At 44.4% G+C, this 24738-nt stretch overlaps 2 protein-coding genes across 4 annotated transcripts in view; both read right to left on the reverse strand.

Moving 5' to 3' along the window:
• The window catches only part of arap3 (ArfGAP with RhoGAP domain, ankyrin repeat and PH domain 3), a 34917-nt gene extending 31124 nt beyond the window's left edge, over positions 1 to 3793 (reverse strand). For 2 of the 3 annotated variants that reach the window (XM_011473148.4, XM_020701772.3), the window contains exon 1: positions 3616 to 3793. The gene's annotated coding sequence lies outside the window, so the exon portion shown is untranslated. Of the gene's footprint in view, positions 1 to 952; positions 972 to 3615 lie in introns of those variants that run through there. The other variant, XM_078953492.1, reaches the window with a different exon arrangement.
• A 5358-nt stretch (positions 3794 to 9151) lies between these two features.
• Positions 9152 to 24142, reverse strand: stard15 (StAR-related lipid transfer (START) domain containing 15). Its single transcript, XM_004086482.5, has 7 exons — positions 23787 to 24142; positions 17906 to 18053; positions 15789 to 15892; positions 10186 to 10303; positions 9974 to 10026; positions 9653 to 9899; positions 9152 to 9544 (listed from the first exon to the last, which is right to left on the reverse strand). The coding sequence occupies exons 1-6, from the start codon at positions 23931 to 23933 to the stop codon at positions 9684 to 9686; spliced, it is 786 nt and encodes a 261-aa protein (XP_004086530.1). The 5' UTR covers positions 23934 to 24142; the 3' UTR covers positions 9152 to 9544; positions 9653 to 9683.
• Between the last annotated feature and the right edge of the window lie 596 nt (positions 24143 to 24738).

Genomic DNA, 24738 nt, shown 5'->3' on the forward strand with positions numbered 1-24738 from the left:
ATTGCACTTAGATTCTTCATCTCTTCTTCGTCTTCATTCAACAGTTTCTGCTCCGTTTTAGAATCCAGAACTTTGCAGAACCGAGACACAAAATAAAACAGGTTTCATTTTTGAGCATGTCTGATGAGAATCATTTAAGCAAAGAACAAAAATCAAAGCGCTGCGCTTACAACAACAATCAGAACTCAACAAAGGTTCTCAACCTGTCAGAACTTTCTGATCGGGTCTGAGAAATAGCAGAGGAGAGTCTGGAGAGCTTTTCAGGGAGGCAGGAAGTCAGGGAGCAAGGCAAGGAAACGCAGCGGGAGGATACGGACACTCCCATCCCACTTCCACCCCACTTCCACCTCCAAACACACGCCAACACCAAAGACGGGGGCCCCAACCAGGAGCCCAGAAACAACAGTCAACAACTGATGACCCAAACTGAAGCCACAGACTCTCAGGCAGAACTCAAACTCACCGCTGAAGTCCAAAAAGGCCCTCGGTTCCGAGCTGGTGTTTAACGACAGGATGCAGCCTCTTCACTGATCCATTTTTCAAAATAAAAGCCAAACATTGCCAGCATTCCTTCTGAGCTCTCCGCTGAACCAGAAACACCCGAACCCATCATCAGCCGGCCTTGGTCTTCCCTCCCCCACCTCACCTCTTCACCCCCGTATGTCTCTGACCTGTTCTTGTAATCAGCTCTGTGAATCTGAAAACACAGGATGCAGACGTCCCTCACGTCGCACACAGGAAACGCACACAGAACCATCAGGACGTCCTCCTCTGCAGCTGGACCCCACTGCTCACACCCTCCAGGACCAGACCAGCAGAACTGGAGGAGCTCCAGCCGAATAACAACCAGAACTAAATACACTTGAACTCCAATTGATTTCTTCAAAATAGATTAAAGTCTTATTATTGTTGGGTTTTGTGGGCTGGTCTGTTGTGGACAGGCTCCACCCACCTCATGACGAAGCAGGTGTGAGTGATGCAGGTTAAAATAGATCAGCCTGTCAGGAAAAAGATACAAATGGCAGTCCCGTTTCCTGACAGCGGATCAGAACCGGCGCTCCTCCTAGTCTGAGGTGTCCAGGTTCGGTTGTCACAGCAGTCACTCTTCCTGCAAATTCTGAAAGGAGTCTTCCTCCTCGTTCAGCCCCTCCTTCATGTCCCAGAACACTGAGCGCACCCTTCCTCCCCTCCTCGCTCCTCTGCCTCTCCCTCAGCTCCTCACATTCCTTCTCCGTCCTCATCCCCATGTCCCGATGTTTCTACAGGCAAAGGTCTCGACAGCCTCTTCAGGCAGAGCTGTGAGGACGGGGACTGTGCAGCCGCAGACGTGACAGAGCGGAGGACAACCAGCAGCAGACGTGTCTGTTCTTGCTGCTGCGCTGAGCTCACGCCCCCAAGACGGGAGATAAACACAACAGAAACAAAGGTGAAGACCAGCCTTGTATCTTAGCGCTTCACAGGTCAGAGGTCAGGATCTGAAACAAACATTACATTCCTGAAAAAGTGGTCAGGTACAACGACAGCACCACAAGCAGCAAGAACCGCAAAAGTCCTCCAAGATTACTTTAAAGTTAGAAACACTGGAAAGGGATCATCGAAAAGGAGGATTATGTGCTGGACCACCTGGGAGGTGATGATCACAGACCAGTGCAGTCCAGTCCAGACCACTGCAGACCAGTCCAGTCCAGTCCAGTACAGTCAAGACCACTGCAAACTAGTACAGTCCAGTCAAGACCACTGCAGACCAGTACAGTCCAGACCACTGCAAACTAGTACAGTCCAGTCCAGACCACTCCAGACCATTACAGTCCAGACCACTGCAAACTAGTACAGTACAGTCCAGACCACCACAGACTAGTACAGTCCAGTACAGACCACCACAGACTAGTACAGTCCAGTACAGACAACCACAGACCAGTCCAGTCCAGTACAGTCAAGACCACTGCAAACTAGTACAGTCCAGTCAAAACCACTGCAGACTAGTACAGTCCAGACCACTGCAAACTAGTACAGTCCAATCCAGACTACTTCAGACCAGTCCAGTACAGTCCAGACCACTGCAAACTAGTACAGTCCAGTCCAGACCACTGCAGACCAGTCCAGTCCAGACCACTGCAGACCAGTCCAGTCCAGTCCAGACCACTGCAGACCAGTACTGAAAAAACACAGACACATATAAAATGTTTGTGAATCACTGAGATCAGGTAGAAACTGATTCTGGATCAGATTTCTCCAGTGGGTCGTACTGGTCGTGTGCTGGTTGTCATGGTTGCCAATCAAAGTGCTGCAGGACTGAATTGGTTCTGAATGCGAGTTGGACTAAAAGAAGCTGAGAGGCCAGAGCGCAGCACGGGAGAACAATGGAGCTGCTCTGTAGTAGAGAACAGACAGCTAATTGTTCCTGCCTGAGGCTGATGGAACACTGGGAGCACTGGGAACGCTGGGAGCGTTGGGAGCAAAGAGCTGGGATCCGGCTCCTGAATGTTCTGACAGCAGAGCGTGTGAGCGGGCCCCTCAGGTGCTTCCTGTTTGTCTGGGTTTGTTTCCAACCTCCTCATTAAAAGTTTGCCTTCAGTCCGTTTTATTCTTTAAAACCTTCTGCCAACCGGGTCCGCTTCATCAGGACCAAAACTGATAGTGAAGACCACCATCCCGGTCCCGGCTCAGCATGATCCTGATGTTTATGCAAAGACGCGTGCTCTTCAAGGGGCTAGAGGTCTGACCTATGATCCCATGAGCTGAGAACAGAACCATGACCCAGGATTGTGATTGGACAAGGCATCTGTCTGTCAAAGACAGAACCAACAAAAACAAAGCAGCTAAACAGAAAGCTCATATAACACAGAGGCGTTGTTGATAACTGTTACACTGAGGCTCCGCCCACACCTGAGGCAAATTGACTGACAGCTATCCATGATTTCTGGATCAGAAACTGAGAGGAGGTTACTCCAGCACCGCAGACGCAGCGCCTCACTTCCTCTTACTGCTCCTTTACAGACAAGTGTGTCACTGTGATGTCACTCTGCAGGGGTTGCAGGTTTGAAACCAGCAGCTCATGCACCTTCAGACCTTGACAGCAGAAGCTGCTCTCACTCTGGTTTTGATTCTGATGCATTTAGGACACTACCGATGAAGACGAGAGCATCCCTGATGAAGAGCACCTGTTTACAGCACAGGGCAGGGTGAGGGCAGGTCTCACAAACCTGCAGTCCAGTTCTGGTTCTGAGTGATCACATAGAACAAGCAGCTCATGGATGTTCCACCCTAGTCTGTCAGCTGAAGACACTACCTGCAGCTGCAGAAAACAGAGCCAGAACCATAGCAAGCAAACAGCCAGAACCTGAACAGAATCCAAGACCAGCTGTGCGGCAGCCGGTGGATTTTTGGATCATCTGAGTCCGTCTGCCTCAGAATAGCTCACTCTGACTCACACCTGTAGGCGCCCATGCGTCAGGCTGCCACCGGGGGCTCGAACCCGGGTCTGCTGAGTAGCCTGCAGACCCGGTTTCGAGTCACCGAGCAGAGCCGGGGACAGTCTGGCCTGATCCCGTGGGACTCCCGACTTTCGCAGAACCAAATCTCCGCTTGAGGGGAAACAGATTGAAAACGTCTCACCTCGGGTTTGGGTCGCTTCCAGAACCCTTTCGGGCCAGCCCGGGTCCCTGCTGGGCTGTCAGAGGCGTCGGTCCCGGCGAAAGAGCCGGTGCGGTCCGGGGAGGCTGTGGGTGAGACTGGGAGGTCTGGGAGGAAACTCCGGTCTGAGCGGGAACAAAACAGACAAGACCACTACCGCTACAACTTCCGCCCGCCTTCATAATAAGAGACAGGCACCCAAAAGACTTCCGGTAAAACTTTTTTGTCCCACACTAAGATAAAAATAATATGTCAAAAATTCCTTTAAAAATGTGCGTCTGTATGACAAAGCTGGTGGGAAAAAAATAATTTGATCATTGTTTTTTTAAAGGCTTGACATTTCTGGAGTTTCCATTGTTGAGGATACATCTGGATCAAAACTGTACGTCTGGATAAATATTGCTCACCATTTTTGTTGCACAGATAATGTTAGGTAGGGGCTGTGAAAGGCTGTAAGGTAGTAGGAGAGCGTTTAAACAGACAACTCTCGGTAACAAGAAGGGCAAGAGAAGGGGGGATGACTTCTTTACCAACAGTCTCGTCTACAACTCAGAGGTGAATTTCTAATGTACTTCTGCCACTCTGCAGAAACTATGTCCTAGAATACAACAAGGGTTTTTACGATCTTGGCTAAAAACGGCATAATCATAACTGAAAGATCTCTGAGAACAATTTCACAATAGATCAAAAGATGATCATGGTGAAATTTAAAACTCTACAAGGTCCTTTGTCTGTCTCCAGTCCAAATAGATTACACATATTAGGTCAATGTTCACAACTGCAACAGCTACAAGAGTAATGTGGGTCAATGAGGAAGGTAAGAGATGGGAAATTTGATCCTCCACCCATCCCAAAAGAGAAAAAGCTGGAAAACACTTCATGTTGCAATTCCTCCAAAGGCGGAGATCCCTCGCAATATTGCAGTTCACCTTTCTCAGTCTTGCTGCTTTGCAGATTTTTTAGTGCAATTTTGAACGGTTTATTTATTTATTTACAGTTGACTGTGTTCTGCATCCCGATTGGCTGTTTTCTGATGAGTGTTGTGATTGGACTGGCCATGGTGGCGGTGGGGTTATGGTACGGGCAGTTGCATGTTATGGACAAAGAACACCGGTATATGTAATATATGGCATTGAATGCACAGAGATACAGTGAGAAGATCCTGAGGCCTGTTGGTGTTTATAAAAACTGTGGAACTTCTCTGTTCATGGACCCTTGCTCTCTTTTCATTTTTCCAGGTGCTGATGTTACATCTGGACTAAAGTTCTGTGAGTTGATTTCATGATCTTCATATTTTCCAAAATTTGATTTATACGGTATTTATAAACCTCGGTATACAAATTTATACCTAGGTTGTTTCTTACATTTTGGGATGTTGGTTGACATGTTGAGACTCATCAATGGGAGCACACCCTCCACACCTACTGTAAAATCATTGCAATTCTTTTGCCAATAACTTCATCGGTGTTTGTTTCACAGCAGCAGCACATATATTTTTGATTGTTTCAGAGTCTTTTCTTCTCAAAAAGTCAATGTGTATTTCACTTGCCTGTTGTAATGTCTAAAAAAGTTGTTAAAGTTTCTGCCATTTTGTGGATTGTTGACATTCTGGAATTAATGTTTGAGGTTTTAATGCTGTTTTTCTATCATTGGAAATCTTTATTATAGCCTGTTGATAAGCTGGGTCTTAGGGTTGGACAAAGAGAGCCTGCATGATAGTCTTATAAAATGATTATAGGACTGCTGAAACCGCTGCTGTTATTTATTGAATTATTTAACATGTTATTCATGACGTGTACTTTTACTTCCACTTTCTATTATTACTATTTTATTCTTACTCATTGCTACTTTGTTTTCTGTTTTTTTCTAATTGCTATATTTCTTGCTTTGGCTGCTGTGACAACTGAATTTCCCTCCGGGGATCAATAAAGTCCCATCTTATCTTATCTTAAATCAAATACTAACCCAGATCTGTGGTTTATTAAAGGAGGTCTTAGCAGACAGAAAAGGAACTCTGGTGTGTTTTCTGCTGTAGTTTCCCATCAAATTTCATCAGTTCTTTGGGTTTTTCTTCATACTTTTTTATTCCACAGATACTAGATACAATACCTCTCCACTTGTTGCAATACCATCTGCAAACTTCAGATGTGGTTTGAATGAATGGCTTTTAAATGACTGATGTAAACTTGACTCAGAGGTCCAGCATACACAATTACTTTTCGGGTTGGATGTTCAGAACTGCTGCAAGTGCAGTCAGAAATCTTCAGTGTAATTATATAATGTAAACACTAAACTTCATTCAGAAAAGCATTTGTCCATGCAGCAAATACATGAAAGGAATCATGAAAAGAGATGTTAAAACCTTGAAACAAGTAGTTCTATTAACAAGCTCTATTAAATAAAAAGAAGTAGACTGAAATTCCATTACAACAATTTATTGCTTACAAGTCACAATGGTAAGAAAAAACAAACATTGCTCTTCTAACATGTATAAAAAACAGTTCAGATGGGTTCCCCGTGCTGTGGCCTGCTGGTGTCCAAGCTGCTGCCTTACCTGAAACCCAAAGACACTGAAACAAACAGACTGCTGGTGAGTCCCCCAATGAGACCTTGACTGTCTGATGTTGAAGAGGATGACCAACAGTTTTATCAGAGCTCCTTGGAGCAGGTTTGAGACCAATAGATAAGTGCTTCTTCCTTATGTTGAGTGTGAGTCCTTCAGAGGCGGATGGAGGAAGTCCTGCTGGACGTGGTGTCCCGTCCGCTCCGCAGCAACAAGCTGGACGGTGGTGGAGTTTCCTCCTCGCTGCTCCAACTGCAATCAGAGCTGAGCAGTCAGGAAACAGGAAGCGCCTGAGACAATACAGGGGCAAGGGTCCGGACTACCACTGCATTCTTTGGCAATAACGAAGGAAACGGTCCCTCGTAACGTTTTCCTTGTGGGAGCAGGATGAGCGCGCTAAACCTTCATCAGAAACTTCGAGCTTCATTCCAGTCAGGATCTACTCAGGCGGTCAGCAAAAGACTCTATACACTGCATAGATTCATCAGAGATTGACACAAGGCTAATAACAGCGCCACCATGTGGTCCATTGCACTCACCTGCATCTTGCAAACATGGTTTTGTTTAGGGACTGATCAACATCAGGCCTACAGACAGACAGAGATCAGATGAGACTCCCACTCAGCTGCAAGTCCGGTTATTCTAGTTTCTGTTTTTCTTGTCTCGACAGAGAAATCTGTGAACTTTTACAAGATCCACAGCTGAGACACTTCAATGTCAAACTCTGGAGGGAGTCTTCACGAGTAGAAGACCATACATCTGGACCTAGGATCTATAAGCAGGTTAAAGGTCATAGTTTGTCCTCAAAAATACACGCTTCACAATAAATCATGAATCTGAAACATTATCATTGTGCAAAATGGGCTGGATGGTGGTGTAGTGGTTAGCACCCTCACCTCACAGTTTGAAGGCCCTGACTCAAATCATAGCTGGGACTTTTCTGTGTGGAGTCTGCATGTTCTCCTGGTGCATCATAACAGTCCAAAAAAATGCATCATTATTTAACTAATTAAAATTATCCCTAGGAGTGCATGTTAGTGTGTGTGTCCCTGCAGCATACTGGTGACCTGATTAGTGAATAGCCTGCCTTTACCCAATAGTAGCCAGGTTATGCTCCAGCAACCCTGTGACCCAAAAAGGGATGGAGAAGTTTCTGAAAATGGATTGTGAAAAATGTCCTTATGGGCTAATTTTCCAAATAAACAACAAACTCTTTCGGCTTCTCCCATCAGGGGTCGCCACAGCGAACAAGTCGCATGGTAAACTTGGCAATGTTTTACGCCGGATGCCCTTCCTGACGCAACCTTCTCAAACCGGGCTTGGGACCGGCACAGAGGTAGAGAAGGTAACAGGGAGCACGGACGGAAGGCGCCGCAAACCAGCACGAGCTAAACCGGCTCCCTAATTTTCCAAATAAACCTTTCCTCTAAATAGGGCTACATACAGCCGCTTTGACAATTTTCAGTCCACCTTTGGAGAGCAGCACAGCACTGAAACTGCACTTCTGAAAGTGATGACATCCATATCAATGCTGACTCAGCAAAAGCATTATCAATAGTGCCGTTTCATCTAAATGCAGCCTTTGCAACCATAGACATGAGATCCTTCTTGACAGGCTGGTAAAGTTGGTTTGACTTATCAGGTAAAGTCCTTTGTTGGGTCAGGTCTTATCTGGACGGGAGTGGTTGCGTTGTTCCCATGGTGATCATAGATCTGACTGACAGTTTCCACGTCACGCGAGTTCCATTAGACCTCTGCTGTTCTCCCTTTACATGCTCTCTCTGTTTTGGGTAGGATCACGGGCCTATATAATGTTGAATGATCCTCAGCTCTATACAAGCCTGTGGTCAATTAGACACCCTTTGCTATTGTCTAGAGAAGCTAAAATCCTGGATATTGTCAAACTTCTTCCTTCAGATTAGCATTGACAAACAGAAGGGTTTTTTTTGTTTTTTTATTAGAAGAGTAACGGGAACTGAAGAGCTGATTGGTAAGACAAAAATACTTTAGAAAAATGGTGTAATAGACTAAGACTAAAGGTCAGTGTTCACATTAAATCACTTTCTTTTTACTTCGAAGAAATATTAATCTAAACCCTTCTTATTTTGTTTTATACATTTACAGTTTTGCATCTTTTTCATAATGATTGAAATTATATATTCCTGGCATCCAACTCTGCCTTTTTTTTTTTTTTTATGTTTATTTAAGAAACCCTGTTGGCGTTTGTCAATGTAGCAACTATTCTTCCTGGGATCCACTTCAGAAATACATTATTACAAGATTTCTGAATAAAGATGACACTAATACATTGTTTTTGCTGTATTCAAAATTCCAAAGACTTAAAGGAACATATGAAGCAAAACAGAACAATGTATGAAATTCCTAAACTGTTCACCTTTTGTAATCTGCAATGAAATGTAAACAGATCTTTCTGGATTTCAGACTTTGGGAGCTCATGTAATACATTTTTATTGCAGTTATTGGGGCTTTTGGAGGGCTCCCACAAATGAGGACTTTGTCGATTTAGGAGCGGTTCTGCAATTGAGCAATTTAACTTGACTGCTTTTTCCAATAGACATTTTTTTAAGCTTACTTTAGCTTTATTCAACTTCGTCAAGTAACTTGAAAGTTTAGCAACTTTTTTCAAGTCTTCACATTTTGGTAAACTACTTGGTTAGTTCATGGCAGTTAGCTTTAACATGCAGCGTATTCTCACTGGCCGTTAGTGCAGTTTGTTTTAGTTAACACTCATCTCCTGTGCCGTTCTCAGTCATATTTTGTCATCGTTTTGACATCGTTCAGGTTGCTGCCTCTGAGTAAAAAGGGGAATTTTTAAAATATTTTTCCCGCTCTGTGGCTTTGAAGTGTTGGCCTCTCATCAGGAACCGAAGTTTAAACTAAATTTGAGAGCTGAAGATTCAGGAGGACAAACAAATGGACCAAACTTTCAATCAGTTCAAGTCACTGGAACTTTATTGATCAACTGTCACACTGAGGAAGAAAGAAACAGTATAAAAGTGTTAGGTTGAGTTTCACTGGAGACTTTGTCCTTATTTATGGTTCAAATCGGCTCATTTTACCCACTAAACATAAACTAAAAATCTTTAAATTCCAGAACAATTTTAGAGGATTGTTGCTATTCTGAGCATTTATTCCTCAAAATATGACATAAATTCAATATTCATCTACAGACTTTTTCTGCTGGTTTTTCTCTTATTGCATTTCACATTGAGGATATCCTCCTGATTGGGTGAACAATAGGATCACAGGATCCCTCAGAACCTCCTCAGACCTCCTGGGTCAGCAGTGAGGAGCAGAACCTCATTGATCTGGATGGTGTGCAACCGTCTGAGGAGACAAAATGATTAGATGAAAGGAGGATTCAGACTGAACGCCTGCTGAAGAGCAGGACTGGCGTGAGGCGTTTGCTGGCAGTCCCACTTTCCCTCTGTTTACCTTGGACAAACGGTGAGTCCGACTTAGACGTCTAACTGTCCTCGTCGTCGCTGTGGTGCGTCTTCTCCTCGCTCAGGCCGCTTTCATCGATGTTCTCCAGAGAGTCGGCGCGCTGCAGGGTCAGTTCTGCCGGGTTGATGGGCGGCAGCGCGTTCTGCTCCGGAAACATCCACGGCTTCAGCGCCGGGTTGTGTTTTCGTTTCCACTCCGGATACTTCAGAGCGGCCTTGTAGATCTTTTTCATGGCCTGAGAGCACAGAGATGGTAAGATGGCATTTGACAGACACAAAACCCTGACTGAGATGAAACACCTGACCTCACCTTAGGAGCCACAAACTGAGAGACTCTGTTCACCACCCACTTTGGTAAAGAGCCTGGAGACCCATGAAAGGCAGAGGTGGGGGGTGACCATAAAGCACAGAAAAAAAGAGAGAAGAGCAAAAGTTATTTTAAAATGGAATATTTAACTGACAAATTCTAAAATGCAACATTGTGACTTTTAAAATACTTTAAAAATTAGGTTGGTGCCTTACCTCGAGGGTCCACCTGGGTCAGGTAGTAGAGGGTGGAGCCGGTGGCTCCATTAGACTGGATCAGGTATCCAGTCTGCAGAGAAACCGCTCTGACATAGTCCTTCCTAGGAGGATGTTTCTATGGAAACAGACAAAGAAAACAGACAATGCTGCCTCACCATTCTCTGCTCAGACCACACCCAACAAATATCCGTGTTTATCACCGTAAAACCAAAACAGTTCAGAACAATCTGAGATTCTGACACTAAGGATCTATTCCTCATTTAGTTTTGCTTTGCTAGCTTTTTTTCCTTTTAGAGTTTTTTTGTCTCAATTAGTGCTGGGCAACTATTGAAAGTTTAACTGCATTAATTACATGAGCTTCTAGGATTCAACATGTCACTGACCACACACTTGATTTCAGAACTTTAATTTTTAGAAAGGCAGTTTGCTTTAGTAAAATAAATAAATCAGAACATAAAGACCCACTCCGATCATCATGTGATCTTGTGAAAGTGTTCCCAGTGGTCTTTTAAATGATTGTGCTGTTTTTAGCCAAAAATCAAAAGCCTTTGTTGTGTTCAAGGACATAGTTTCTGCAGAGCAGTGAGAGTTCATTAAACATTTGCCTCCAAGATTTGGGTGGGGCACGGCACAACCCCACCCCCACTTCAGTCCATGTTGCTGAGAGCTCTCTGTTTACACACTCTCCTGCTAGCTTATAACTAAGCGGAATAAAAATGGTGATCATTATTGGATCTATCCAGCTGTACAGTTTAGATCCAGATTCCAGCTCAGACGAGGAAAACAAAGACGTTCATGGATCCATTTGACAGTGGATGCATCAGAATGGAGCAGATCAGGGAGCGTGTGACCTGCCGTCGTGGCTTCATTGTCACTGCTACAATCTTTTTTCAAACAGCATTTTTTATCTGCTCCTGATTCACAACAGCTTAAATAAAGAAATGCCCAGAAATTCAGTTTTAAGCTCAAATTTCTTTAAACTTGTCCTCCACAATCAGAAAAATGGTAAAATAACATGTTTTCAAAAAAACTGTTTTTATTGGATCTTTATCATTTTATTGTGGAATCTCTCTTTAAAGAGCACAATCAAAATTAATATTAAAAAGAAGTTTCTGATTATTTCTTTATTCAAATTGCTGTGAATCAGGAGAAGACGTAAAAAATGCAGTCTGAACAAAAAAAGATGGTGATGTTGAGCGGCCACAAGGTTTGCTCCAGGTTTTCAGCAACAGGTGCAACGGTCCCGCCCCCAACTCAGATGAATTTTTTTTCTTCTTAACTTGTTCTGTCCAACAGGTGAGCAAACAGTTTAGAGCTGAAGGCCATTTGTGTTGGACAGGTTTTACTATCACAAAAAAGAGGTTATAGAACTTCGAGAAACCAGAGTGTAGATTTGTATAAACCCCTTTTTGTTGTATTATTTTTTATTTATTTGTTACATTTAGTGTGTGGGGAGGGAGAGGGGACGAATGTGAGAGGGGGGGGGGTGGAAGAGAGGTGAGAAAGTGGGGGATACAAGTACTGATTTGAATAAGTTATTTTAAGCTGTAACAATTATTCCAGATCTGCTGGAAAGACAAATATTACAACAAAGGTGAAATTCTGACACTAAGATGAGTGGAAAATATCTGTCCATCAATACACTGTGGGTAAGGAGGAGGGATGAAGCAGACAGGGAACAGTGTGGCAGTGTGCACGTGCACGTGGGGGTGGAGATACATGCATGCTGCTGAAGTGAACCGTGTGTTCATAAGGAGAACCAGATCCTACCCAGCCCGACATGTCAGACCAGGAGAGGGGAGGAGAGACCCCCAGGCCAGGAGCGCCCCCGGCATCAGCAGGGGGCGCTGCAGCCCTGGAGGGGGGGGAAAGAGGGGACCGCCCACCCACCCAGCCAGGCGCAAAGAAGGCCCCCCTAAAGGGGCCCCCCCAACGCCCAGAGGCATAGGCGAACCCGGTTTCCGGCCCCCAGGCCACAGGACAGGAGCGCTTAGCCGTACCAGGCGGCAGCCATGGGGGCCACCGGGCGCCGGACACCGAGACACGGGCCAAGGACGAGGCCAGGGCCCCAAGAACCCATAAGCCGCCCACCACCCAACCAGCGCCCCGTCTCCGCAGGCCAGCCCCGGCACCCGACCCGAGCAACCCAGTGATCACCACGTATCCACAGCCCCCCCCCCATAACCCTACCTTCTACAACCCTCCTCACCCACCATATTTCTCTGACCCCTCCTCCCAAACCCCTCCACTGCCCTCCCCACTCTGATGGGGAGGGAGAGCTTCAGAGGATCCCAGCGAGCCAGCCCCCAGGTCCATCCCACCCATGCTCACAATCTCCTGGTTGCCCCCCACCCCCCGTCGCCACGCAGTAACCCCCCCGGCCGACTGAACCCCCAACACCGCAGCCGACAGGATTCCCACAATTCCTGATGAACTCCTGCTGCTCTGCAGAAACTATGTCATTGAAAACAAGAGGTTTTTTGGGTTTGGCTGAAAGTCATAATTCTAATTAAAAGAGCACTGGAAACAAAAGGGACTTTAACAGTCTTTGTCTGGACAACAAGATTTTAACATTTATTAGTGGTTTTTATTTCTCTTAGAGATAAATCAGTCACCAATATCAAACAAGTAAAATTAAATTATTATATTAATTATACCCCTATTCATTCATGAATTGGAGTCCTCTTTAGTGTTCTTTAGAGGAAAGAAAAGCAAAGTGTTTCTTATTTAAACTGGAATCTACATGTTTGATTCCAAACCAACTATAACAACAGCAGTGAAAAGAAAAGCCGCGCCAACATGAAAATGACTACAGCTGCGTTCTGATAAACCAGGTTTTTGGCTGGCTCCATCATTACGCTCATTTATTTTCATTTGGCAAATCTTTCCAAGTTCATTTAGTTTTTAAAAACCACCTTTTTACCCAAATTAGCTCAACTAGGGTCCGTCATTAAACAGACTTTTCTTTAATGACTACAGGTGGCCGTAACAGGGTTAGAGTGGCAGACCTTTGATTGAAAGGTTCCATGCTCATGTGTCAAAGGCCAGCTTTACACTGCAGGTCTTGATGCCCATATCCGATTTTCTGACTATATCCGATTTTTTTGACGACCCGCTTACATCATCTTTTAAAAGTGACCCGTATCTGATTTTTGCATTTACACTATACAATGCTGAAACTGTCAAACGTAGACGTTCTGAGGACTACGTAGCAGCATTTCCGCCTTCCACGGACATCCTTTGGACTTTTGTGACTGCGGTTGTCATGGAGGCAAGGCGGCGACGGAAGGAGGCGTTGCCTTGGGCGCTCCAGACGGGATGCACGGGGGAGGAAAAGAAGGAGGGCTGGTCGGCCGGCTTATGTGCTCTCTCTGAGTTTTGAATGAGGAAGTGTTTGCAGACGTTGTGCTGTACTAACAGTTTGATCCAAGTGTTGAACCTTTCCTGAGCAATGACACACGGGAGAATTCCTCGGGGTTCTCTTTTCCGTTCTGAACCCTCAGCCTCCAATGGGCTAAGAAAGACTCCAAAACTTTTGGGCGAGACACCTTATTTTTAATTTACGGTTCTCCGACAGTCCCCCGCTCCGCGCTCACACCCGCTCTCCTCTCCTTAAGTTACACGCACACACACGCAAGCACGCGCGCGCGCGCACACACACTGTCCCCATCATACACGCCCCCCCAAAAAACAAACAGCTTCTAGCTTGTTCCAGCCTTAAGGCTACGTTCACACTTAATGCTCAATTCGGATTTTTTGAAAAAATCCGAATTGTTTGCTAGACCGTTCACATTTCCAAGTAAATCCGAACTTTTGTGATCTCCAGTGTGACCGTGACACGACCCAAACGAGACCCGCATGCGCAGAAGCCAGAAGAATACTCAACGGTGAATGACGTCACTTGTTGTTTGCGGAGCAAACGTTAACAATGGATGTCAACAACAGTGCTGTTAAAAGCGGAGCTCTTTTTGTAATATTAAATTTATTTTCACGAAGGAGCAGCACAATTACAATCTTCTCATTTTAAGAAGGCATTGGAGTCGGGATCGTCTGTACCCACTGTAGTGGAAGAGGAATGTGTATGTGTTGGGACCGCGCGCCCCGTGTGTGTGTGCAAGCGCGTGCCGCGATAGAGAATAGGGGGGGGGGGGGGCAGTGTGGGCGCGCATTCATGTTGTGTGTTACGGAGGACGGTAATAAAAGAAGGTTTCCCCCAAAATAAATGCTATGGACTCTTTATTAACCCGCTCTGGAGAATCTAAGGATCAGAACAGAGAGGAGGAGGAGGATCGCCTCGGGTCCCCCGCGCTTCTGAGCACGGTCAAAGGGGAGAAAGAAAAAAAAGTTATAGCTGTAAAGGTTCAACACCACGCTCTTCCATTTATCTGGAAATTTTTTCAAAAACCGCCCAGTTGCAATAAGAGCCCTGGAGTTTGGCCTGAAAAGAGCGATCACCCCAAATATTAATCCAATCAGTGACCTCGCTTCCCTTCCACTGACTGATCTCAGCAGCATCGTCCACCATGGTTAATGTTTACGTTCTCGTTCCCGCCTACTTTAACGCAAAATGATGACGTTTGTTGCGTGTCGATGACGTACGATTCGGAATCAAGTCGCCTGGCCGGTCAGACGGCGGTCGCAATTGAAAAGAACGGCTACAATTCGGAATCAGGACGTCAAACCCACGGGGCCTGGGTCGCAATTGAAAAGATCGGATCTGTGTCATTCAGACTGTCATGAAAAGATCGGAATTGGGCCGCTTAGGGGCAAAAAATTCGGAATTGGGTCTTTTCAGCCTGCAGTGTGAACGTAGCCTAAGTGTCCATGGGCAAGACACTGAACCCCATGTTGCCCCTAGTGGTTATAGGTTGGTGCCTGTGTTCGGCATGTGTGTGTGTGTGTGTGTATATAAGGTCATTTAATTTAACACTGAATATTTGAATGAACAGTCCGATCAAGTTTCAATCTAGTTTTACAAAAACACTGGAACCTGATTGACTTCATGACTACAGGAATTAAAACTGTTGATACTTCTTAAAAAAAAATAAAAATGAAAAGTTTCTTTATATAAAAGACATATTTTTCTTTGAACAGTCACAAGTTTGTGAGTGCGCAGACTCCAACTCTTACTGAGTCACAAGCTGCAAACAATCCTGTTAAACATGAATGACAGAGCTTCAGCTAGCACAGAAACACAGATCCAGTCCACCAACAATCTGTGAGTGAAAGACATTTAGATTATAAAAACACAAATATGCATTAAAGATCAAGACTCAACCCAGTTTTGACCTTTAAAAAGTAGATGAGATTTTTGGAAGCAGAACATTTTAACATGGATCTAAATAAATGTTTACCATCAGAATGTGTTATGTTAAAATTATAATAATATGTTAACATTAAAAAGGAAACTTGTTGGAGTACACAGCATTTTTTTTTGGTTCAGTTGATTATTCACATCCGAAAGCTACAACTGCAGCAATGATCAAAGACATTCAACTCAATGCAACAAAACAGGTTCATGCTCAAAACGTCTTATAAATAAAAATAAAGCTGCATCAGTGGTGATCGAATAACCTGGCGCGCTCTCCGTCTGAACTCACCGGGTGTTTGACAGAGAAGTTGATGATCAGGTAGTCGTTGCCTAGTGGAAGCCAAGATCTCATGGTGACGAAATCCCGGTTCTTCAGAGGACTCGGACATCTCCCTTCAAACATGCACACACACGCACACAAACAAGATACTTGTTTAAAAAGAATAATTACATTAAGCAGCTTGTAGATTTATCCTTAGCAGCAACAGCTGAGTGGTTTCTTTCCAGTAACTACTGATGATTGGATAACAGATGACTGGAATATTCACAGAGGAAGTCATGACTTTAGACTCATAGAACCAAAGTATAGGCGTTCATACAGAGATCAAAGTTCACACATTTCCCTCAGATTTTGTAGACGTTAAGCAAACTAACCAGGAAAGAAAAACGGGTCACTCTGAGAGTTGCAAACCCAACCTTTACATCTGACTCAGTTCAGATGTAAGGGTCTACTGCAGGGTGGCCTGTCCCTGGTCCCAGAGATCTACCACCCTGCTTGTTTCCCTGATCCCTCTACGCGGCTTTCTCCTGATTAGCTGACTCGGGTATCTCCTCAGTCTAATTGAAGGAACACACCTGATCCAGGTGATCAGAAGCTAGAAGTGCAGGGAGAGCTGGAAAACAGCCAGCATGGTGGATAACCAGGGTCAGGGTCACTCAGAAGAAGCAAAATAAAATAAAATAAAAGAAGACGTTTGAAGAAAAAGGAGTTTTCTCAGACAAATGTGAGGAAAAGTGAGGATCAAAGGCTGTGATGCTCCCAGAGAACGGCAGCTGATCAAAAGTGCATACTTCTAAATAAAACTGCTACATCTGGAGAGCTGATACACTTTGAATCTGAGCAAAATTAACCAAGACTAAGAACTCTAATAGGGAGACAGAGGTCACCTGACCTGTTTGTTTCTATAAAAACCTTCTGCAGCTACTTTTCAGCTGTGTGGACAAGACAGACCTGATCTGGATCCCATCAGCTTGAGGAACGACTGTCAGGCCTGCGTTTCAGCAGGAAATCCCCATCCACAGAACAAGCAAACAGGATGTCGAGATGTTTCTCGCTTAATGTGATGTCCAGCGTTTCCATTCTTTGGACTACAGTAACCCAACCAGTTACGCAATTAATGTAATCCCAGCGGATTCTGAAGCGGAGCAAAGCAGCGGAAGTGCAACACTATGTTAGTGTTGTCCTGCATGTCGGTGCAAAGCTGACATGAAAAGCCGCTTTTCTTCGTGTCATAATCAGCTGATTTACGTTGATCTGTTACGGTATGCCAAAGAACGCGTGGCGTTTGTCACCAACGACATTTGTCACCAGTGACATTTCTGGTGTTAGAGGTTTAAGGGTCAAAAGTGAGAAGAATGGAGGCTGACTTGGTTGTGTAACAAGTCCCTAAATATTGGCTTGGTTAGGGTTAGGTTAACTAACCTGGCTCCAGTTACTCCAGTTGTATTTTCAAACAAGCTTCAATCTGGAAGTTAAAGGGAAAACCCCTCTAAAGGTGCTAAAGAAAAATTTTAAAAGACATCCTTCAATCATGTTTTAGCCTTAGATACACAATGTCTTGTTTTGGTCCCCAATTCTCACAGCCTTTAAATTCTTGTTTAATATAGACATACTGATGACTTCAGTTTGGTTTCTTGCATATCTAAACCTAATCTTTAATGGTAAAGCTTCATCTCTTTTTGTAAACAACCTTTGGACGATTCTCAAAAGTTTTTTCTTTTATACGCATAAAGAACAGTTTTACTTCCATCACATCCTTCATTTTTAACCTTTGCATTTTCAAAATGTGTTTGATCACGATGTTCAGTGAGGTAAACTATTAAAAAAATGTTTAAATAAGATTAGAGTTCATTTCTTCTGTGAGAGTTTCCCTAAATTTTAACATGATAAACCCAGAGAACAATTCAACACACTTTTAGAACACAACTTCCTTATTTAGAAAGGCCAACTTCCTGAGCCGTATGCTAATTTAGTCACCAGAGAAGTTTAGTGTTATGCTCTCTAGCATCGATTCCTTTTTTTGAAACCTACTTAATATGACATTAATTTATATTTCAATACAAAGAATCGCTGCAGGCTTCTTCAGGATGATGTCAGCATGAGTGTGAGCCGGCTGCAGGACTTACAGGAGTAATATCCCACGTCGGCGTTGACCGTCAGTCTACCGATGTCGTACGTCTCGATCATGTTTGAATCCCACTTCTTGCGGTAGTTGATGTCATGGAGGACGTCGTACAGCGTCTCCGCCGGCAGGTCTTTGCAGACGATTCTCATCTGAGGTGGAGGAAGAGGAGAGCAGATGATCAGCCGAACATGGGGGAGGATGCAGAGCTTCATCCCGGCCTGGGGGCATTTGTGAAGCTCATGTGCGTGAAGCACCTGCTGGTCTGAGTCCCAGCCTGCACAGCCAAAACGGAAACTCATAACGAGAAATTGGTCTTATTTTCTGTCTTTTGTTTTTCAATACGTCTTAGTGACAAGATCTTTTTTCTTAAAACAACAGTTCTTGGTAAGACCACTTTTCTTGCCTTGTTGACCAATTTATTTGCTTAAAGAAAATCTGTGAACGGGCTGAACAAGCTCTGCCAGACGGAGAAAAGATCCGGTGAATGTAAAGACTGCAGTGTGGGACGCTCTCTCTGACAAATAGAATCCTATTGAATCTGAATTTAGAATCACTCAATTAAGGTTCAATATGATTCTATTTACATTTACATTCCAAAACCACTTTTTTTTGTTTTACACAGTTGGTTTCATAAAAATAAACAATAATTGAGCTTTCAAATAATAAAAAAAATGAATTTATACTTAAACAGAAGAAAATTCTACATAATATTTTGATAATTTGCTTGCAGAAAAACGTTTATAGAATTATGAGTAAAGATAAAAAGATAAATTGAACTGATAACATTTTAACACCAGAGACATAGTTGTGATGCTTTTCACATCAGCTTTCATCCAAAATCCTTCATTTCAGGACACAACAACATTCCAGATGGACCTGAACACTTGAACAGTTTTTCTGGAAAGTTTCACAAACAGAATCATGTTTGAGTGCTCATCCACAGTTGCCATGACAACCAACTAGTCATCTTCACATAACCACATCTGGAGAAAACACTATCAGATGTTATGTTACTCATAAATTTTCATTGAATCTTTAGAATACTGTAGGACAGCTTGTGGGCCACATCATAAGTCTTCCACCACTGTGCTTTAAGTAATTTTAGCTGAGTCCAATCCAACTTTGTTAAAGAAGTTTGTACAGATTTAGTTCTATGAACTTCCCTTCCCTCAGTAACCCTTGTGTCGCATTCACTCGCCACCTGAGGTTTGCACAGTCTGATGCTACATTCACACCGCCCTCAGCAACACGCCTATCCAGGCTACGTTAACGTGTCCAAATGCGCGTTTCGGGCTTCCACATTCAAAACTCTCGTGTTCATGCGTTTTTATGACCACTCTGGGGCTCCACAACGTGCATTGAAAGTTAGACCAGGTTTAACTTTGACCAATCAGAGACTTGGATCTAGTAGTGACGTATGGATGGCATCCTTTTTAAAAACACGGAAGTTTTAACTGTTTGCAAACTGGAGGAGACATTTGGGCCCGACCGGAATTATGACACCAAGTCTTTCATTTATCGGAAAAGCGCTGTGAAATAAAAAGCCTGGAGCAAGATTCAAGAGAGTTCCACCACCTTGACAATTTCGCACCAAACCTTTTCTATCTGTAGGTGGCGCTCATGCGCTAGTAAACAATAGAAGAAGGAAAAAGCTGCTTGTCCAGTGTGAACACCATGGGCTAAACCTGCATTCAAGAATGCAGAGTTAGCCTCACATGCCTGGTGTGTCCATAGACAGAGTCTGCGGTTGCAGTGGTTCCTCAGGTGCTGAGGTTAAAGGTCAACACCTTTTCTGATCTCAGAGAAAGTTTCTGTTTAAACTTGTATCAGCTACAGCAGAACATAATCCTGCAGCTCTTGGAGTGAGGTGACGTTTCAGTGGGTGTCCGTCTCAGCTACACACACGGCAAGTGAGACTGCGCTCACGGCGGTACGTCATTTTTTTTTCCATTGCTGTAACGCTTCGGCAGCATCAGGCTCAGCTGCGTCGCGGACATCAGATACGGCGAGGGTCAGCGCAGGAAAACGTTCCATGTAACTCAATCAGCACCACTCTACTGCATCATCAATCATTCACGCCTCATCATCTCTCAGAGGAGATTCAGATCATCCCCAAAGACAGACCAGCGGGACAAAGGCCCACAAGAGGAAAGTCCTGTGTGGACGATGTTCCTATCATACCCAAAGACCTCCTCATATCATGTCCCATGATCCTCCATCAAAAATTACTGACCGTGTTGAATCAGACTTGAAAGTGTAATGTGATCAGAAGAGCGTAATCTCCAGAGCTCCAAACAGGTTCCAGACTGAAGCTCCTCACAGAGAGCTTTGGAGCTGCAGGTTTGTCTGAAGTTCATCACGTTTGCTGACGATGGTCCGCTTGAGTCTTTGTTTCTGTGAGCAGCAGGTAAACACGGGAGAGGTTTCCTCCCCTCTTTAATTATTCATGGTTCAGAAGAAACATCTCACTGCTTCAGAAAAACAACCTAAATTATTTAGAAATGGCTTCATCATCACCACCATCAGAGCAAAGACTCACAGTTGTCCACAACAGACTTCCTGTAATTTAAGAGAGCACTTCCTGTCTTTAAATGTAATCTGTTCACAGAGATCCTCCAAAGTAGGGGAAGACACTCGTTTACACTGACCTTCACACCCAAACTGGTTTCAGAGGACATTTCTGTTCAGACTCCACCCCCAAGAACGTCTACACACACTTTAAATCTTTTAAGCGTACCAAATGTTTGTTTTAAAACTAGAGGAGACCGTGTCTTTCAGGCAGTCAAGTGTTTTCAAAGTCAAGTTAGGAAACTTTAGCTGACGTTTTTATGTTTTAGCCAGCTTTTATTTACCTTTCATTTTACCTGCTATAACCGGCTGGTATTACTTCTTTGGTTTTGTCTCGTTTTAACCCATGTGAAGCACTTTGTCAGTCACTCCTTTAAAAGTGCTGAACAAATAAAGGTTTAGTCTCCTACTCCCGTTTTGCCTTCATCCAGCAACGTTTGGGGCCCAGAGCAGTAGAAAAGTGACACGAGAAGATGCTGTGGAGGCTGGTGCCTCCCAGTATTGGAATAATGGGTTTAACCTCATGCTTGAGCTGTGTTGAGGATTTTTAATGGATCAACTGAACAGGTATCAGAGTTTTTGCCTTCTTTGAAGCCTGAACTGAAAAACGTCACATCTGACTTAAGAAAAAAAAAAAAGAAAAAAAAGTTCTCTTAGGATATGCTCAGTTCAGGCAATAGCGCCCCCAAATGAGCAGCTGTTGGAAGTGTGTGACTTTTGGGTTACCCTAGTCTTTGGATCTTCCAGATAAGGACGGGTGAGACACTAAACTAAATGGAGACGGGGGCAGCATTGCTGCTCACTCCCCCTTTTAGGTGGAGGCAGTATCACGCCATTTAGTGTTGCTGCTTTAAAGTTTATACGTTTTTTCTTTACAGAACTCTTCTCTATTCTCCTGTCACCGCAATCATTTACACTGCCACCTTTCTGGCTAAAAAACACCAACGAGTTAAACGAAATAAGGAACTCAAATCATTTAACTCAAAACCATGAAAAACTTCCTTTAAGTAAAGTGAAACCACCTCAGCGGGCTGCAAGGTTCTCTCTCTTGAGACGCCTGTTCCATCAAGGCTTTAACACCAACAAACACTAGGTGGCAGTACTAAACCTCTGACTACAGCTGGAGCTAATGTAGCATCCTACTAGGGCTGCACGATATGAGGAAAACTCGCGATATGCGATATTGGTGATAAATATTGCGATAACGATATAATTTGCGGTATATAAACAAATATCAAACCAACCAAAAACATCATTTCCATTTCAATGCAACAGTATAAAAATTATCCTCCAAATGACCCTTGTCGACGTATGAGGCAAACATCAAACATAAAAGGGCTCATTTGATTGATCAACAACATAAACGGGTCCTTCCAATTGGTTAAATGCATAAAGGGATTTATTTCCTTTATTCAATATTTCAAGCTGCCATGAGTTTGTTTTAGCACATTTAACCCTTGTGCTATCTTAAATGACCCCCCCCCCCCCCTTCCATTGACGTGTTCTCCCTACCATGACAAAGGTGGATAAAGGTGGAAAGATTTCATGTAATCCATGGACACCAGTGAAGATCATAAATCATTGAAGAAAAAAGGTTCAGAGCACTGTCTAGTGGGTCTAGATGACCCCACTCCCAATGTTAAAGTGCCTAGGATAGCACAAGGGTCAAGGTAACCATTTATTGCGATTTTCGCCGTCTTTTGCGGTATGCATATTGCACAGCTTGATGTCGCGATAACGATAAATTTGCAGTATATTGTGCAGGCCTACATCCTACCGTTGTTGTCAGAGCGGTGTTTCAACTTTAGCTGTGCGGTCTAGTTCAGCCTATCGCAGGTCTTAACAAGTGATCAGACAGAAGAAGTAGAGAATGAACAAGAACCAGAAGCTTGTTTTCTTCAAAATAAAAGTAACCAGAAACAGACAAAGTGAACCGACAACCCCTCCAGGAGACCACACAGACACCAGCTGAGCTTTAGTAGGTACCTCAGCCAAGTGATATGATGTTATGATGAGTGAGTCTCCTGATGAGTAAAACAATAAAAAAAGATGTTCACTAAAGTCTGCCTAAGAGCCTTTGAGCAAAGTTCATGGTTTCCTTGCTGAAACAGGTTCCTGTACATTTCCCAAACAGGAAGATCATTACAGACTTCTGCTCACCAAGCAGCTACACCCCCAGAACCAGAAATCAGAGACGAGCGTCTGAAACCAGCGGCAGCAGCCTCCCAGCATGCACTGCAGCCTCCCTCTCATCAAATATTGACTCTGGGAGCAGGGCAGCTCGCCTGAGCCTGAACTGACGTGGTGATGACAGATGAGCTGCAACCTTTCAGCCACAACAAAAGATTCTGCTGGCAGAACCAAGCTCCAGACGGAACCGGACCGCATGCAGCTCCAGAACCGCCTCACAGCTCTGTGACCTTTGTGTATGCTTACGCCGTACAGTCACCTCCTCCAGAAGGTCTCGCGGTCTTTTAGGAGGTTCATGTTCAGATTAGAGTGAATGAGGAACAGAACACGTCAAAAATAATAAAATAAAAAAGAAATTAAAAAAGAAAGGACATGTCTCCATGGAATTAAGATTCTGTCTTGACCTTGAAAACTAAATCCTGATCTGGATGATCATGTGGGAAAGACAGCAAACTTGAAGACTTGAGGGCAAAAACACAGCAGGAAGCCAGATTCTGTCTGACATTCTATGTTCTCTAAATCACAAAGATCTCCTCACATGTACCAGAAAAACTGCATTTCTGCTAGACTGCACCTTGCAGAGATTCGGCTTCAGGTAGGTTCAACAGTGAACCTTAAAGTGGACATTTAAACAACTCGTGTTCTGATCTGACAACAGAGGAAAGAATTTCTGAACAGATGACCTCACCTCTCATTCAGGATTTCAATGTGACTTCCTCAACTGGTGTCATGTCTATCTATCTATCTATAAAAAGACTTAGTTTAAATGTAGTCACGTTTTTTTAAACTCTTCTGAAGTGTTATTTGTCACATTTCCAGAGAGTCTGGATTTCTTAAGGACCTGTGAAGTTCTCAGACACAGTTGACCTTCAGCCGGTTTAACCATAAATAAGTAAGATGTTTCTGAGGATGAGATGACACAGCATGAAACCCAGACGATGTTCAGGAACCAAACCTTAAACTTTAAGACCTAAAGATCAAAACTACTTCCGGATCAAATGTTTCTGGATCCGACAGAGAGTGGGCAAGGCCTTGCTCCTGACATGTGAATCTCCAGAATCGGCTTTTCTGGATGAATTATCCGCGCGTGCCGCAGATGAGTGCGCACGCGCGCGAGGCCTCACCTTGAGCTTCTGCACCGCGCTGCTCTCCTCCTCGCGGCACCACACCGTCACGCCGCCCTTGTTGTAGCGGCTCTTCCATCCGTCCTCGCTCAGAACCTGATCCTTAAACGACGAGAAGTCCGAGTCGTCCGGGATCTGAACCGGCATCTCCAGATCAAACACGAGTCCTTCCGAAGCGGAAACCGCAGCTGCGCATCAGCGAGCGTCCCGCGCGCTGCCGGCACGGCGGTTGGTGCTGGTGCTGTGGCTGGGTCCGAGTCCAGGAGGAGGTAGGCCAGATGCGGAGCAGGTCCAGGAGCGGGTCTGAGAAGCTGCCGCCGGTGCTGCGGCTTTTATCTGCCACCTCCCGCAGAGATAGGAGGGAGGCGTGAGCGCTCACTCCGCTGCGTATTCACGATGCTCAGGTGTTTACACCTGCGAGCCAATACGCCCAGAGGGGCGGGGCTTTGGGGTGGCTTGGTTTAGCGTTCGGCTGGGGTAGATCTGTGGTGTTGGATGCTGTTGTCATGAAGATAAAACTATAACAAGTATTTAAAAAGCAGTTTTGCCCTCTAACATCTGTAGGCAGAATCTCATTGGAACCAACTCCTGAAATTCTCCCCGAGATCGGATCCAAATCTGGTTCTGGATCAGAGATCAAAGCAGGGTCCGGTTCAGAACCTCTCAGGGCTCAAAAGAGTTTCTCTTTAGATCACCCGTCTAGAACAAATAGACGGCCTCCGTCGTCTCTGTCAAGCATCTCTAAGGTGCGTTCAGGTGCAGCGGTACCTGGATGACGTCAGCGGAGCTCTGGAGCGACCTCCTCTGCCGGTTCCTGAGGTCCAAAGCAGAACTTTTCAGTTCAGGTTCAAACTGGTGTGAACAGAGTGATGAATATATCTATATATATATATTAGTTATCCTCCAGATCAATGAAACATCAGGGCTACAGATTGAATGACGTCAATTGGGT

The sequence above is a fragment of the Oryzias latipes genome, chromosome 10, assembly GCF_053564925.1.
Source record: "Oryzias latipes strain Hd-rR chromosome 10, Olatipes_Hd-rR_3.1".
NCBI lineage: Eukaryota > Metazoa > Chordata > Actinopteri > Beloniformes > Adrianichthyidae > Oryzias > Oryzias latipes.

Excerpts from the sequence above, each read along its gene's own strand:
- stard15 (XM_004086482.5), bottom strand. The coding sequence starts at position 23,933 with ATGCCGGTTCAGATCCCGGACGACTCGGACTTCTCGTCGTTTAAGGAT. Across the intron at positions 18,054-23,786 it reads GCGCGGTGCAGAAGCTCAAG|ATGAGAATCGTCTGCAAAGA; the intron begins GTGAGGCCTCGC and ends CCTCCACCTCAG. Across the intron at positions 9,900-9,973 it reads CTCAGTTTGTGGCTCCTAAG|GCCATGAAAAAGATCTACAA; the intron begins GTGAGGTCAGGT and ends CTGTGCTCTCAG.